The 14,197-nt window shown below is 47.0% G+C and overlaps 1 protein-coding gene across 1 annotated transcript in view; it reads left to right on the forward strand.

Annotated features, from left to right (window-relative positions):
• CCDC40 (coiled-coil domain 40 molecular ruler complex subunit) overlaps window positions 1-14,197 on the forward strand; it is a 141,164-nt gene that overhangs the window by 72,916 nt on the left and 54,051 nt on the right. The window contains exon 10 of the mRNA XM_082272557.1: window positions 6,803-7,046. Coding sequence (XP_082128683.1) covers window positions 6,803-7,046 — 244 coding nt within the window. The remainder of the gene's footprint in view (window positions 1-6,802; window positions 7,047-14,197) is intronic.

Below are 14,197 nucleotides of genomic sequence, written 5' to 3' on the forward strand. Positions count from 1 at the left end.
GGTGCCAGTGGATGCACTGATTGTATTGGTGCAGAAAACCTTACATTTGGAAAATGAGGCTAATGCAGCCTCAGAGGCGCAGGTCACCTTTGGCACCCACAAGTCCTCCAAAGCGGTAAGGGTGTTCCTCCTTCCTGCCTTCTTTGACGATATTATCTCAAAACAGTGGGGGGTCCCCAAAACGCAGCTTTGCAATCCCTAAGTGTTTTGCAATGCGGTACTCTTATGAGGAGTCCCTCCCTAAAAAATGATGGTACCTCCTGTAGTGGACTCTCCGGTTTCCAGGTTAATTAAAGCCACGGTTATACCAGTAGAGGAGTCTCCGGTCTTCTCTGATCTGGCTGCGAGAAGGTCGGAGGCCTTGACCCGCCATATGTTCACTGTAAACACTGGCACTTAGGCCGGTGTTTACCATCACCCTGGTGTCACAAGCTATGATTAAATGAGCAAAAGTTTTACGCCGGGACCTGGAGGAGAAACAGCTCCCTCCTGAGTTTGTGGAGCTGGCAGATCAATTGGTTCAAGGGTTACAGTTTGTCTGGGATGCCTCTTTGGATGCCGCTCCCTTGCTTTCTAGACTTTATATCTCTGTGGTGGTCCTGCTGCCCATTATCTGGCTGAAATGCTGGTCCGCGTTCCAGGCTTCTAAGAAGGCCTTATCCGATCTTCCATTCATGGGAGATCACCTGTTTGGAGCTTCCTTGGATTACATCATCAAAGGCCTCGTGGGGGGAAAGAGTACTTTTCTTCCTCAGGCTTCCAAGGGTAAGGAGTCCCGTCGCAGACTGGGACCCTCCTTTTCTGCTCACAAGCGGCCTTTTCATTCATCAGGATCTCAGGACAAGGGATCGAAACCCTTCAGGGCCTCCAATAGGGGTTCCAAGATGTCTTGGTCGGGCAAACCAAGAGCTGGGTCTACCAGGCCTGCGGACAAAAACTCTGCATGAAGGGGTGCCCTCACCCGTATCTGGGGTGAGGGGACTGTGACGGACACGCGGGTATCAGATCCTTGTCCTTCTCACTAACTCGTGACAAAGACAAGCCAATCTCACACCCTGCTGTCACTTACGTAACAATGCCACTCTCAAAAGACTTTCCAGCTTGCAGGACCACAATCTAGGTGCCAGCAGGCTGAGAACGATTGTCACTGGGCTAATTAGGCAATTACCCTTTCAATGCCACCACCTCCATTTTGTCCAAGCAGGGAGGAAGCTCGTAATTCTAGCAATATCAATTATGATTTTAGAATAAACGTCTGTAACACACACTGTCACCACAGACAGGTATGTTCATAGGATTTATTCTTTACAGTAGCACTCTTCAAGAGACAAGTTCTTTGTTAGCTTGCATTAAGAGCTTAGGGACAAGGTTAACACTTTTCAAAATAAGGTTTTAATAATAAAAAGGTCAAAGTTGGTGCAAAAATGTTTTTACAGAAAAAAGGTGTTTGAAAGATATAGAGACATAATTCAGCAATAGAAAATAAGGTAGAATTGAGGAGGAAGAATACTTGCTGTCAATTTCCTGGGTGTTATCAGAGTTCAGTCAATGAGCCAGGTGTTATCAGTTCTAAAACTTGCAGATGTCCCTGCTTTAATGGCAAAGGAGAACTGAGAACTGGATAGGGATCTCCCTTTTACTCTGGGATCAAAGGGGTGTTGACAGATCTCCTGACCAATAAAACAGAGTGTCCATGGGCTGTCCTGAGTTTATGACAATATCAGGTCCCTCCTCTTTGGACAGTTTTATACCACTATTCATATCTTCCACTATGTACCAGTTACATTATTTAAACTGATAGATTATTGTTCAGCATTGAATTTCACATCCAGAGGTACTAAACACAGAGTATCTCAGATAAACTTGTCACCCAGGAAATATCTGACAGCAATCTTCCCTTCTATATGTGCTAGTTTGGTCATGTATGACCTTAATTTGTTCAGTATGACATTTCTCATCGAAGTATATACTCTTTGTTAATGTGTCATGTTCCTGTCTGAGTTTATAAATCGTGTGTGTATTTAAGTTTTGAATTGGGCTGGGCTCTATGATTGCCTTTTACGATCCCCATTAGTTCTGGTTATCCTTAATGAATTTGGTCATAGTTTTATGATAGGCCTGGATGAAAGAAACAGACATCCTGCCAGGACCCAATTAATGGTTTACAGCTCTGCCCAGGCCTAAGTGCTGTTTTTTTATGTCTCTGAGTTGAGATAACAGCTCTTTTGAAGTTTAAAACTATTAGACTATTATAGCTGACCTCTAATGACTGAAGAACATGGCTGCTTGCTACAGTTTTTCATGTGTCCAGTATGGGACATCATTACAGCTTCATTGTTTTCCGGACCCATGGACCTTCCGATTTCAAGACAAGTGGGTCCACAAAGTTGTTCGATCTGGCTACAAGATCAAGTTTCGATCATACACACCGTCAAGGTTCTTTCCTTCCAACCTGAACTTATCCCCAAAACGCTTACAGGATCTCTGTGGGGCAGTGCAAGACTTGTTGTCTAAAGAAGTGATTGTCCCGGTTCAGATGTCGGAACGTTTTTAAGGTTTCTATTCAAACCAGTTTACGGTTCCTAGGAAGGAGGGGAAGGTGCATCCAATTCTGGACCTCAAGGCGCTGAACTGCTTTGTGCGGGTACAGAAGTTTCAAATGGAGTCCATTCACATGGTGGTAGCATCCCTACATCAGGGGGACTTTCTCTCATCCATCGACATAAAGGACGCTTACCTTCACATTCCCATTTGAATCACAAATCAGCGTTTCCTCCACTTTGCCGTGGGCAAGGAGCATTATCAATTTGTGTCGTTACCCTTTGGTCTCGCCTCCGCTGCTCAGGTCTTCACAAAAGTGTTGGCCCCAGTGATAGCATTACTGCGTCAGTGGGGGATTGCAATACTGGGTTACCTGGATGATCTGCTTTTGCGAGCAGAGTCTTCGACTGCCTTGTTGGCCAACTTGGAGATCACTTTGCAAACGCTGAGGGAGTTTGGGTGGATTCTGAATCTTCAGAAGTCTGCTCTGGTCTCATCCACGAGCCTGGAATATTTGGAACTGACTCTGAACTTGGCCTCGGACAGAGTGCTTCTCCCTCTGGCAAAACTTCAGAAGTTGCAGGAGACAATTCGGCTTCTGCTGTCCAGCAGACGGTCCTCTCTTCGGACTTGCAGGTGGGTGTTTGACCAGATGGTGTCTACCTTCGAGGCGGTCCCATTGGCACAGTTCAACACCAGATCTCTGCAAAAAGAGATTCTGGTGAAGTGGAACAAGGATCCTTAGTCTCTAGACAATCTGATCATATTTAGCCAGAAACGAGGGGGTCCCTGGTTTGGTTGCTTTGCTCTCTGGCACTTTTCAGGGAAAATCCTTTCTTCCCCTGTACTGGACAGTTGTCACCATGGATGCCATCCTATAGAAGTGGGGAGGCATCCTCGGCATGGATTGTGCTCAAGGGGTCTGGACTCCAGAGGAGTCCAAGCTACCGATCAATGTCCTGGAGCTCCGAGCGATCAGGCCTTGCGTGGATCATTGGACCGTTCGTCTCCAGGGATGTCCGGTACAGATTAATTCGAACAATGCCATGGCCATGTTCTATGTCAAATACCAAGGAGGCACAAGAAGTGTTCCAGCAACTCGGAAAGTAACTGGCATTCCAAGGTGGGCAGAACGGTTTATTCCAGCCCTCTCTGCTGTACACATTCCGGGGGTGGAAAATTGGCAGGCGGACAATTTCAGTTGACAGATGGTGGACCAGGGAGAATGGTCACTTCATCTGAAGGTGTTCAGTCAGTTGTGTCTCCGGTGGGGGACTCCAGGGGTGGACCTGTTGTCCTCTCGTCTCAACAGGAAAGTTCAGAGGTTTGTGGCATGATCTCGGGACCCTCTAGCCGACGCCACAGACGCCCTAGTGGCTCCCTGGAGTCATTATCGTCTGATATATGCCTTTTCCTCCTTTCAAGCTTCTGCCATGACTCCTGCACAGGATTGAGGCAGAAAGAATTCCCGTCATTCTATTGGCTCCAGACTGGCCTCGCCGGTCTTGGTACACCGATCTGGTACGGTTGGTAGGCGATGTTCCTTGGAGACTCCTTCTCAGGGAAGATCTGCTGTCTCAAAGATCGATCTTCCACCCTGGTTTACAGTTGCGGGCTTTGATGGCCTGTTGAAAGCCAGGTACTGAAGGATAGAGGGTTGTCTGATTCAGGGACTCCTATGCTTTTAAAAGCTCAAAATTCGACTTCCAGGAAGAATTACTATCATATTTGGAAGACGTGCATTGCGTGGTGTGAGTCTCTTGGTGTTCACCCTCGCTCCTTTTCAGTGACTCGGATCTTGGCTTTCGTCCAGCGAGGGATCGAGCAACGTTTGGCCTTGAGTACCATCAAGGGCCAGGTCTTGGCCTTGGCACTTTTCTTTCAACGTTTGTTGCCCTCACACTCTCTGGTGCGTACTTTTCTCCAGGGAGTGAGACACTTGGCTCCCCTGGTGCGGTCTCCATTGCCACAGTGGGATCTCAATTTGGTTTTGTAAGTTCTTCAGAAACTTCTCTTTGAAAATATTTGGGAGATTCCCCTGCTTACATTGTCCTAGAAGGTGGCCGTTTCGGTTGCTATGAGTTTGGCGCGCAGAGTAACTGAGCTGGCAGTGCTGTCTTGCTGTTCACCTTATCTAGTTGTTCACAGGTGGTTCTTTGACCATGTCCATCATTCCTTCCAAAGGTCGTTTCCATCTGAATGAAAACATTGTGTTGCCTTCTCTGTGTCCTAAGCCTAAGCATCCTGAGGAAGTTGCTTTGCATTCCCTGGATGTGGTTCGGGCAATCAGGGTGTACTTGGCAGCTACGGAGTTGTTTCAAAAGTCAGACTCAATGTTTGTTCTCACGAATGGACCTTGCAAGGGGCTGGCTGCTTCTGCTGTGACCATCTAAGGTAGACTGTGGTTCAGGCTTATTCTATTAAGGGTCAGGTTCCTCCTTTCCCTGTCAAGGCACATTCTACTTGGACGCTTAGTGCCTCCTGGGCTTTCAGTCATCAGGCTTCAGTGGTGCAAGTTTGCAAAGCGGCCACTTGGTCATCTGTGCACACATTCACAAAGTTTTATAAAGTGGATGCGTAGGCATCTGTTAATGCTTCTTTTGGCAGCAAAGTTTTGCAGGCTGTTGTTTAGAAGATGTGTCCTCTTTGAGGGTGTTTTTTTTTTCCAGGTGAGCTCCAGTTGTTCTCAGTTGAGCTCCATGTTACCTGGTTGGCTATATTTAGCCTTTGGGAACTATTGATTTCTGCTGTCCCAGAACCTCATGTTTGACACTGCTTTGGAAAGTCCCCACGGTCATGAAGATGAGAAGCTTTGTCCGTCAATGAACAAAAGAGAAAATGGGATTTTTGACTTACCGTAAAATCCATTTCTCTGATTTTCATTGAGGGACACAGCACCCGCCCCTCTTTGGAGTCAGTTTTTTTCTTCTGACACTGCTTGTTCCAAAGCTGAATATCTATAGCAGGAAGTGGGAGTATACCCCCTGGGACTGCTCCATAGGCGTGCTCAAGTTTTTCTCTGCCTGGTGTCCTACTCCTGTAGGGGACAGCATAACCCTACGGTCATGAAGATGAGGAGCTGTGTCTGTCAATGAACAACAGAGACATGGATTTTATGGTAAGTCAAAAATCCCAATTTTTTAATGAACCTAGTGTGGGTACCTGAGTTTGACTTGGTACCAGCTTCTTGCAGAGTAGAGTTCAGAGAGAAAAAAGGGAGAAGGAGTATAGGGACCCAGCTGTTCTGCAGTGCCTGTGTGCTAGCAAGGAGAAGGAAAGAACACAGCAACAGAGAGATGAGCTGATCAGTCTGCTGCTTCTGATTTCACTGTCCTGTGACCAGACATGTGTTAGTCTCAGGACTGGATTTGTCAGTTTCAAAAGCTCTAATTTTTCTTTGTGTTTTTTTTTTCTGTTTGGCTGGAGTTCATCATTAATGTTTTGGAATAAAGCTAAACCATATTTTATAGGAAATCATAATTTGACAGGAAACGGACACATGAGTGGTTTGTTACACTGGTTGCCGAGTTATACAATGACTATATCATTCTTGTATAACCTGTAATGCCATTAAATGTCATTTGTCCATCAAACATTTACTAGTCCATTTAAGGACCATTCCAACATTGTAGCAAAGATCTGTGGAAGATACAGTCCTTTTTAATTATTTTTTTTGGTCATTTTTAGATACCTTAGATTTGCTTCCATAAACGGCTACAGTGCTATTCTAAATTCAGCATAATAGCCAACAATTAGTACTTTCAGAAGTAGGCCGGTAGTGGTTGGCCTCTTGTTTCTCTAAGGATAGGTTTATGTTCATTAGTATTTTCAAGTCCTTCTCCAGTTTTGTTTTGCCCAACTGCATTCCACTTAAAGGGATTATTCGTACTGGTCGTGCTGCTTGTACCTTGGATTTTTTTTCAGTGCAGTAGCTGAAGAATATTCAGCATCCAGTCTGCAACTGTTAGATGTCTGGTCCCCTGCTTTACTGTGGATTCATCTGCCAACCCCCTAGAGAGATTACCTCAAAATGAACCAACCGCTCATGCAATCTAATTGCATAGTAGCTTACTCCTGACCTAGATGTTACTCTCCACAGGGTGCAAGGGTAGGCATTTGTAAATGTGTAAAAAAAGGGCATTCATGGGAGAAACTCACTTAGCATTATGTTGTTCCCAATCAAGTCTTGAAGGTTATTTTATACTTTGCATACATTTTGGAAAGTGCAACCTAAGAATGTACATTTTTTTTTTTTTTTCAGTCTGGCACAGCAGGAACTGCGCTCCATGGACACCGAAATAGAAAGTTATAAGAAATCTGTCACAAAAGAAGAGGAAAAGAATGAGAAGTTGGCTTTTATGATTAACCAGGCAGAGAGTGATGCAGCCATGAGCAAGAAGCTCATTACTCAGTGTCAAGCAAGACAGGAAGCACTGAGAGTGGAGTTCAGTACATACATGCGTACATTACAGGAGACTGAGCATGCTCTGAACAGGGTCACTGCAGTAAGTGAATACTGAATGAGCATGTGATTTGTTCTATAGAATGCAATGGAGTGACAAACATGAAGAAAAAAAAAACTTTAGGGTGACCACTTCTCCACCTCCATAACCCCCATAAACTATGCTGGTAATTTACCAAGCTTGACTAAGATTTTAGACAAGGAGTAAAATCAGACAGTGAACAATTAAAGCTACTCCGAAACTGTTTTAAAGATTGTAAAGTATATTTAGTTTATACTAGCCTGAGTTTTATAATAACCCATTCAGATGTAGCTGGCTTTTCACATAGAATCTAAGTGGTCGCATCCTTTTATCACTTTTTTTCCTAAGCAACCTCCATTCCAGTGTCATTGTGAATAGGTGAATTTTCTGTGGGCTTAGAGGGAAGTTGGTGTTTCAAAAAGGGAACACTCTGATGTGTGTGTTCACCAACTTCAATCATAACCATGCAAATGTATGATATGTGTCAGATGAAAAATTCCAGAATGAAAATAAATCCCAACTCCAACATAAAAGTGGGAAGAGGTTAGAAACTCTCTCAGGTTGTGTCCACACTGAGGAGGTTTTCAATTACTTCTAACAATTGTTTTGCCTGGAGTTGGGCTTTAGTTCATTCCATAAATACATTTAGAATGATAGATGATCGAATGGACAAAAATAAATTCAGATAAACGATGGATCAAGATTGAAACCACATTAAGTGGAACACAATTGGATAAGAATATTTGGATCCCACCAGAATATAGGCAACTACATGAAGATGCATATGAAAAAACGAGAGTTGTATATAAGATGTGGGATATGACTTACAGACAGGCCAGATGGGAATACAACTCCCTGTTATTACCATTAGAAGGTACAAAATATTTTGCATCTGGAAACGAGAAACAATTTGGTAATTGAGTAAAAAAATACGCAGTTAAAAGATATAGCACATATTGGAAAAATTAGGCCATATCATGAACTTAACACTAGGGGAGGAAATATGAAATCAAATGAATGGAGATATTCGCAATTAAAACATTTTGTAGGATCCTTGCCTCAGCCCATTAGATCTGAGAAAGAGCTGAACCCTGTGGAAAAGCTCTGTAGTCCCGTAACAAAAATAAAACATAGTACATCTTTGATATACAGGATCTTAACTGAGATGGTGGGTTCAAGGAAACTTCCATTCATAGAAACTTGAGAAAAAGAGACTGGAACACGTTTAAAAGAGCACAAAGTGACTGCTATACTGAAAGCCGTACATTGCTCTGCTATAGATATGAATACCATTGAAATGAACTATAAATATCTATCAAGATTGTACATAACGCTGGTTAAAGCACATAAATGTCAGTCAGAGAAGATGAACCTGTGCTGGAGAGGTGGTGGGGCGGAGGTGGGAATGCCCTAAGATCTGGGAATATTGGCTGAGGGTATAGCAACTCACTAGAGAAATTACAGGAATTAATATTTTGGATGACCTATGGGTTCCATAGAACAAATAGATCCTTAAGGCAGTATAGTAATACGATCGTCTAAAACCTGTTGAATGCAGCAAAATGGGTAATCCCAAAAAATTGGTTAGAGACAGAAGGCCCTACCTTTGATAGAGCGGTCTAGTAGAATTGAATATATATATATAATAATATAATATGGAATACTTGAGTTGAGTAGTAGAGATGACTAACAAGTAGACAGTTTTTCAAGTAAATTGAAGAAATGGACAGAGTTCAAAAAGACTAACAACTAGGGTTGAGCGAACACCTAGATGTCCGTGTTCGACGGGTTCGGCCGAACTTTAAAAAAAAGTCCGGGTCCGTGTCCCGGACTTTTACCGAACTTTTCCCGGACACCGAACCCCATTGAAGTCAATGGGGACCCGAACTTTAAGGCACTAAAATGGCTCTAAAACACCAAAGGAAAGGGCTAGAGTGCTGCAAATGGCAGCAAAACGTAATTAAGAGCATGGCAAGTGCTCTGCAAACAAATGTGGATAGGGAAATAACTTAAAACAACAAAAAAAAAACAGAAAAATAAAACAATGTTCTTCTTCATCTCTGAAGGACGAGGCCCATATGGAGTAGGAGGGAGGTTGAGGTGGTGGTGGATGTGGCGGTGACATAGGCGTGCGCACAGGGTGTGCTGGGTGTGCGTGGGCACACCCTAATCACCTAGGGCACATAGCATTGCCAGTGAGGAGATGGGAAAGATCTCCCTGGGACCTGCTCTGCTCTATTTCTCCTTGCCTACAGGTACATGGCCCCGATACATTACTCTCCCTGCTGGCAAACACATGCATGTGTATTTCAACTTTGGGGTGCACACCTTAATGCAATAGGCTGCGCACACCTATGGGCGGTGTAGGTGGAAGCGGCGGTGGAGGAGGACCAGGGCCGGATTAACAGCATCATGGGCTTGGTGCTGAGGATTTTGAAGGGCCTTAAGGGCCGTGCCTTGCCATGCACCCAGAGGAGGAAGGGTGCAGCCATGCATGCCTAATTCAACATGGGATGCTGTCTCTGAAGCCCATAAACACATCCATGCATCGCCAACTGTCCCTCCTTGTCCGGCCTTCACGCTGTGTGGGGAGGTTCTGAGGGTGCTGCCTGGGGAAGCGAGCATAGAAGCCAGACTTCTGTGTTTACAAGTGACAGAAGAGCGGTAACAGTGAATATGGCCAACCCGGGGCCTATATAAAAGGTAGGGGCCTGGAGCTGCAGCTCCAATAGCCCCTACATTAATCTGGCCCTGAGGAGGAGGACGAGGTAGCCAACACTGCTTCTTTTCAAAAATTTTAAATGAGGGTACACCCCAAAAGAGTGAGAAAGAGCAAAAATGGAACAATGGGTGGGTAAGGTCGGTATCCATTGCTATTCTGCATAAGGTACGGAAAAGTCCCGTGGGATCCATGCCTGGTTCATTTTAATGAACGTGAGCTTGTCCACATTGTCTCTGGACAGGCGGCTGCGCTTGTCTGTTATAACGCCCCCAGCCGTGCTAAATACCCGTTCAGATAATACACTGGCTGCAGGGCACGCCAGCACCTCCAAGGCGTAAAGGGCAAGCTCAGGCCATGTGCCCAATTTGGAGACCCAGAAGTTGAAGGGGGCAGACCCGTCATTCACTACATGTAGGCGTGTGCACACATACTGCTCCACCATGTTGGTAAAATGCTGCCTCCTGCTAAGACGTTCCATCTGAGCTGCTGGTGCTGCTGTTTGTTGTGGCGTGCTGACAAAGCTTTTCCACATTTCGGCCATGCTAACCCTGCCTTCTGAGGTGCTGGCGGTGCCCTGGTTGCGTTGGCGACCTCCTCCTCCTCCTCCTCTGCCTTGTGCTTCCACTGTGGCCCCGCTGTCAGATGGGAATGCCAGCAGCATGGCGTCTACCAGCGTGCGCTTGTACTCGCGCATCTTGCGATCGCGCTCCAGTGAGTGAATTAAGGACGGTACGTTGTCCTTGTAACGGGGATCCAGCAGCGTGGCCACCCAGTAATCAGCACAAGTTAGAATGTGGGCAACTCGGCGGTCGTTGTGGAGACACTGCAGCATGTAATCGCTCATGTGTGCCAGGCTGCCCAGAGGCGACGAAAGGCTGTCCTCTGTGGGAGGTGTATCGTCCGTGTCCTCTGTATCCCCCCAGCCACGCACCAGTGATGGCCATGAGCTGGCCTGGGTGCCACCCTGCTGTGAACATGGTTCCATCTCCTCCTCCAGCTCCTCCTCCTCCTCATCCTCCTCATCCTCCAGAACTGTGCCCCTGCTGGACAATTGCGTCCCTGGCGTTTGCGTGTGCAGGAACCCACCCTCGGAGCCCCTTGCGAATGACTGCCCTGAAAGCCTTGGAAATGTTACCTCTTCATCCTCCTCCTCCTCCTCATCCTGTGCCACATCCTCTTCCATCATCGCCCGAATTGTTTTTTCAAGGAGGCATAGAAGTGGGATAGTTAAGCTGAGAACGGCGTCATTGCCACTGGCCATGTTGGTGGAGTACTCAAAACAGCGCAACAAGGCACACAGGTCTCGCATGGAGGCCCAGTTATTGGTGGTGAAGTGGTGCTGTTCCGCAGAGCGACTCACGCGTGCGTGCTGCAGCTGAAACTCCACTATGGCCTGCTGCTGCTCGCACAGTCTTTCCAGCATGTGCAAGGTGGAGTTCCACCTTGTGGGCACGTCACATATGAGGCGGTGAGCGGGAAGGCCGAAGTTACGCTGCAGCGCTGCCAGGCGAGCAGCAGCAGGGTGAGAACGCCGAAAGTGCGCACAAACGGCCCGCACTTTCTGCAGCAGCTCTGACATATCGGGGTAGTTTTTAAGGAACCTCTGCACCACCAAATTCAGCACATGCGCCAGGCAAGGGATGTGCGTCAAACCGGCTAGGCCCAGAGCTGCTATGAGATTTCGCCCGTTATCACACACCACCAGGCCGGGCTTGAGGCTCGCTGGCAGCAACCACTCATTTGTCTGCTGTTCCATGCTCCTCCACAACTCCTGCGCGGTGTGTGGTTTGTCCCCCAAACAGGCAAGTTGTAAAACTGCCTGCTGTCGTTTACCCCTGGCCGTGCTGAAGTTGGTGGTGAAGGTGTTACGCTGTCCGGATGAGGAGGCGGTAGAGGATGAGGAAGCGGAGTAGGAGGAGTTACGAACAGGAGGCAAACTGAAGCGCCCTGCAATCCTCGGTGGTGGAAGGACATGCGCCAAATTGCTATCCGCCTCAGGCCCATCCGCCACTGCATTTACCCAGTGTGCCGTTAGGGAGATATAACGCCCCTGACCGTGCTTACTGGTCCACGTATCCGTAGTTAGGTGGACCTTGGCACAGATGGCGTTGCGCAGTGCACACCTGATATTTTCCCCCACTTGGTTGTGCAGGGAAGGGATGGCTTGCCTGGAAAAGTAGTGGCGGCTGGGCACGACGTACTGTGGGACAGCCACCGACATAAGGTTTTTAAAACTGTGCGTCTCCACCAGACGGAATGACAGCATTTCAAAGGCCAATAATTTTGAAATGCTGGCATTCAGGGCCAGGGATCGCGGGTGGGTAGGGGGGTACTTCCTCTTCCTCTCAAGTGTTTGGGAGATGGAAAGCTGAACGCTTCCACGGGACATTGTGGAGATGGTTGTTGGTGACCCAGGTGGTGGTGTTGCTGACAGATCGTCTGTTTGCGGGGTGGCAGGTGCCGGTATCACTACAGATGTGGCTGGAGCGGCCGAGACTGCAGCAGAAGAGGAAGCAGGATGAGCCAGAGACGTTTCTTGGTTTTGAAGGTGTGTACTCCACTGCAGCTCGTGCTTTGCACTTAGATGCCTGATCATGCAGGTTGTGCTCAGGTTGAGAAGGTTCATGCCTCGCTTCAAGCTCTGATTGCACAGGGTGCAAACCACTCGTGTCCTGTCATCAGCACATTTTCTAAAGAACTTCCACGCTAGAGAACTCCTTTGAGCTGACTTTGGTGCGCTCGTTCCCTTGCTGCGTTGGGCAGTAGCGGGCGTAGTGTCTAGGGCACGGCCGCTCCGCTTCTGCACCCTGCTCCCTCTTCTGCTGTGCTGGTGGCTCTGTGCGACCACCGCCTCTTCCTCCAAACTACTCAGGTCACCTGCATGACGTTCATTCCATGTGGGGTCGAGGACCTCATCGTCCTCCACATCATCTTCCACCCAGTCTTCACCCCTGCCCTCCTTGTCGGTCTCCACAATGCTGAACGCCGCAGCAGTTGGCACCTGCGTTTCGTCATCATCGGAGACGTGCTGCGATGATCCTTGCATGTACTCATCTTGAGAAATAAGTGGTTGGGCATCGCTGCACTCAATCTCTTCCACTTCTGGGGCAGGGCTAGGTGGATGGCCCTGGGAAACCCTGCTGACAGAGTCCTCAAAAAGAATAAGAGACTGCTGTATGGCTTGGGGCTCAGACTGCTGGCCTGATTTGCAAGGGGGTGAGGTGAAAGACGGTTGGACATTGGCTGCAGGTGCCAACTCTGACCTTTCTGCAGTAGACTGGGTGGGAGACAATGTGAAGGAACTGGAGGCACTGTCAGCAGCAAACCAATCTACTATCGCCTCAACTTGTTCTGGCCTCATCACTTCTAGGGGCGTTTGATGCCCTACCAAATACTGATGCAGGTTCTGTCGCCTACTCACACTTGAGGAAGGTGTTTCACTTGTGCGTGTAGCTGGCACAGATCGACCATGTCCTCTCCTTGCAACAGGAGCTCTACCAGCAGCACCACGACCCAGGCCACGGCCCTTATTTGACGGTCTCCTCATATTTCTGTAATTTAAGATCTTGCCCTAGAAAGGTTTTTATTGAATAGCGGAATAGAAAATATGATCCAAAAAAAGTGTATGTATATCACACGTACACAACCACACTAGGCCCCAATTACTATTGTTTGTACCCCTAAAAGGCTAGATGAGGAGTAGGGGGAGTATGGAACAGGCAGCACCCTCAAACCTTCAGAAGTATGAGATGAACCCCAACAACTTGGAAAGGTGGATCTCTCTCACACGTACCGACACAGACTATCCCGCAATTCAATTGATCCTCAAAGGTTTTTATTGAATAGCGGAATAGGAAATATGATCAAAAAAAGTGTATGTATCTCGCACGTACACAACCACACTAGGCCCCAATTACTATTGTTTGTACCCCTAAAAGGCTAGATGAGGAGTAGGGGGGGTATGGAACAGGCAGCACCCTCAAACCTTCAGAAGTATGAGATGAACCCCAACAACTTGGAAAGGTGGATCTCTCTCACACGTACCGACACAGACTATCCCGCAATTCAATTGATCCTCAAAGGTTTTTATTGAATAGCGGAATAGGAAATATGATCAAAAAAAGTGTATGTATCTCGCACGTACACAACCACACTAGGCCCCAATTACTATTGTTTGTACCCCTAAAAGGCTAGATGAGGAGTAGGGGGGGTATGGAACAGGCAGCACCTTCAAACCTTCAGAAGTATGAGATGAACCCCAACAACTTGGAAAGGTGGATCTCTCTCACACGTACCGACACAGACTATCCCGCAATTCAATTGATCCTCAAAGGTTTTTATTGAATAGCGGAATAGGAAATATGATCAAAAAAAGTGTATGTATCTCGCACGTACACAACCACACTAGGCCCCAATTACTATTGTTTGTACCCCTAAAAGGCTAGATGAG

This window comes from Pelophylax lessonae (assembly GCF_965119305.1).
Source record: "Pelophylax lessonae genome assembly, chromosome: 11".
Taxonomy (NCBI): Eukaryota; Metazoa; Chordata; class Amphibia; order Anura; family Ranidae; genus Pelophylax; species Pelophylax lessonae.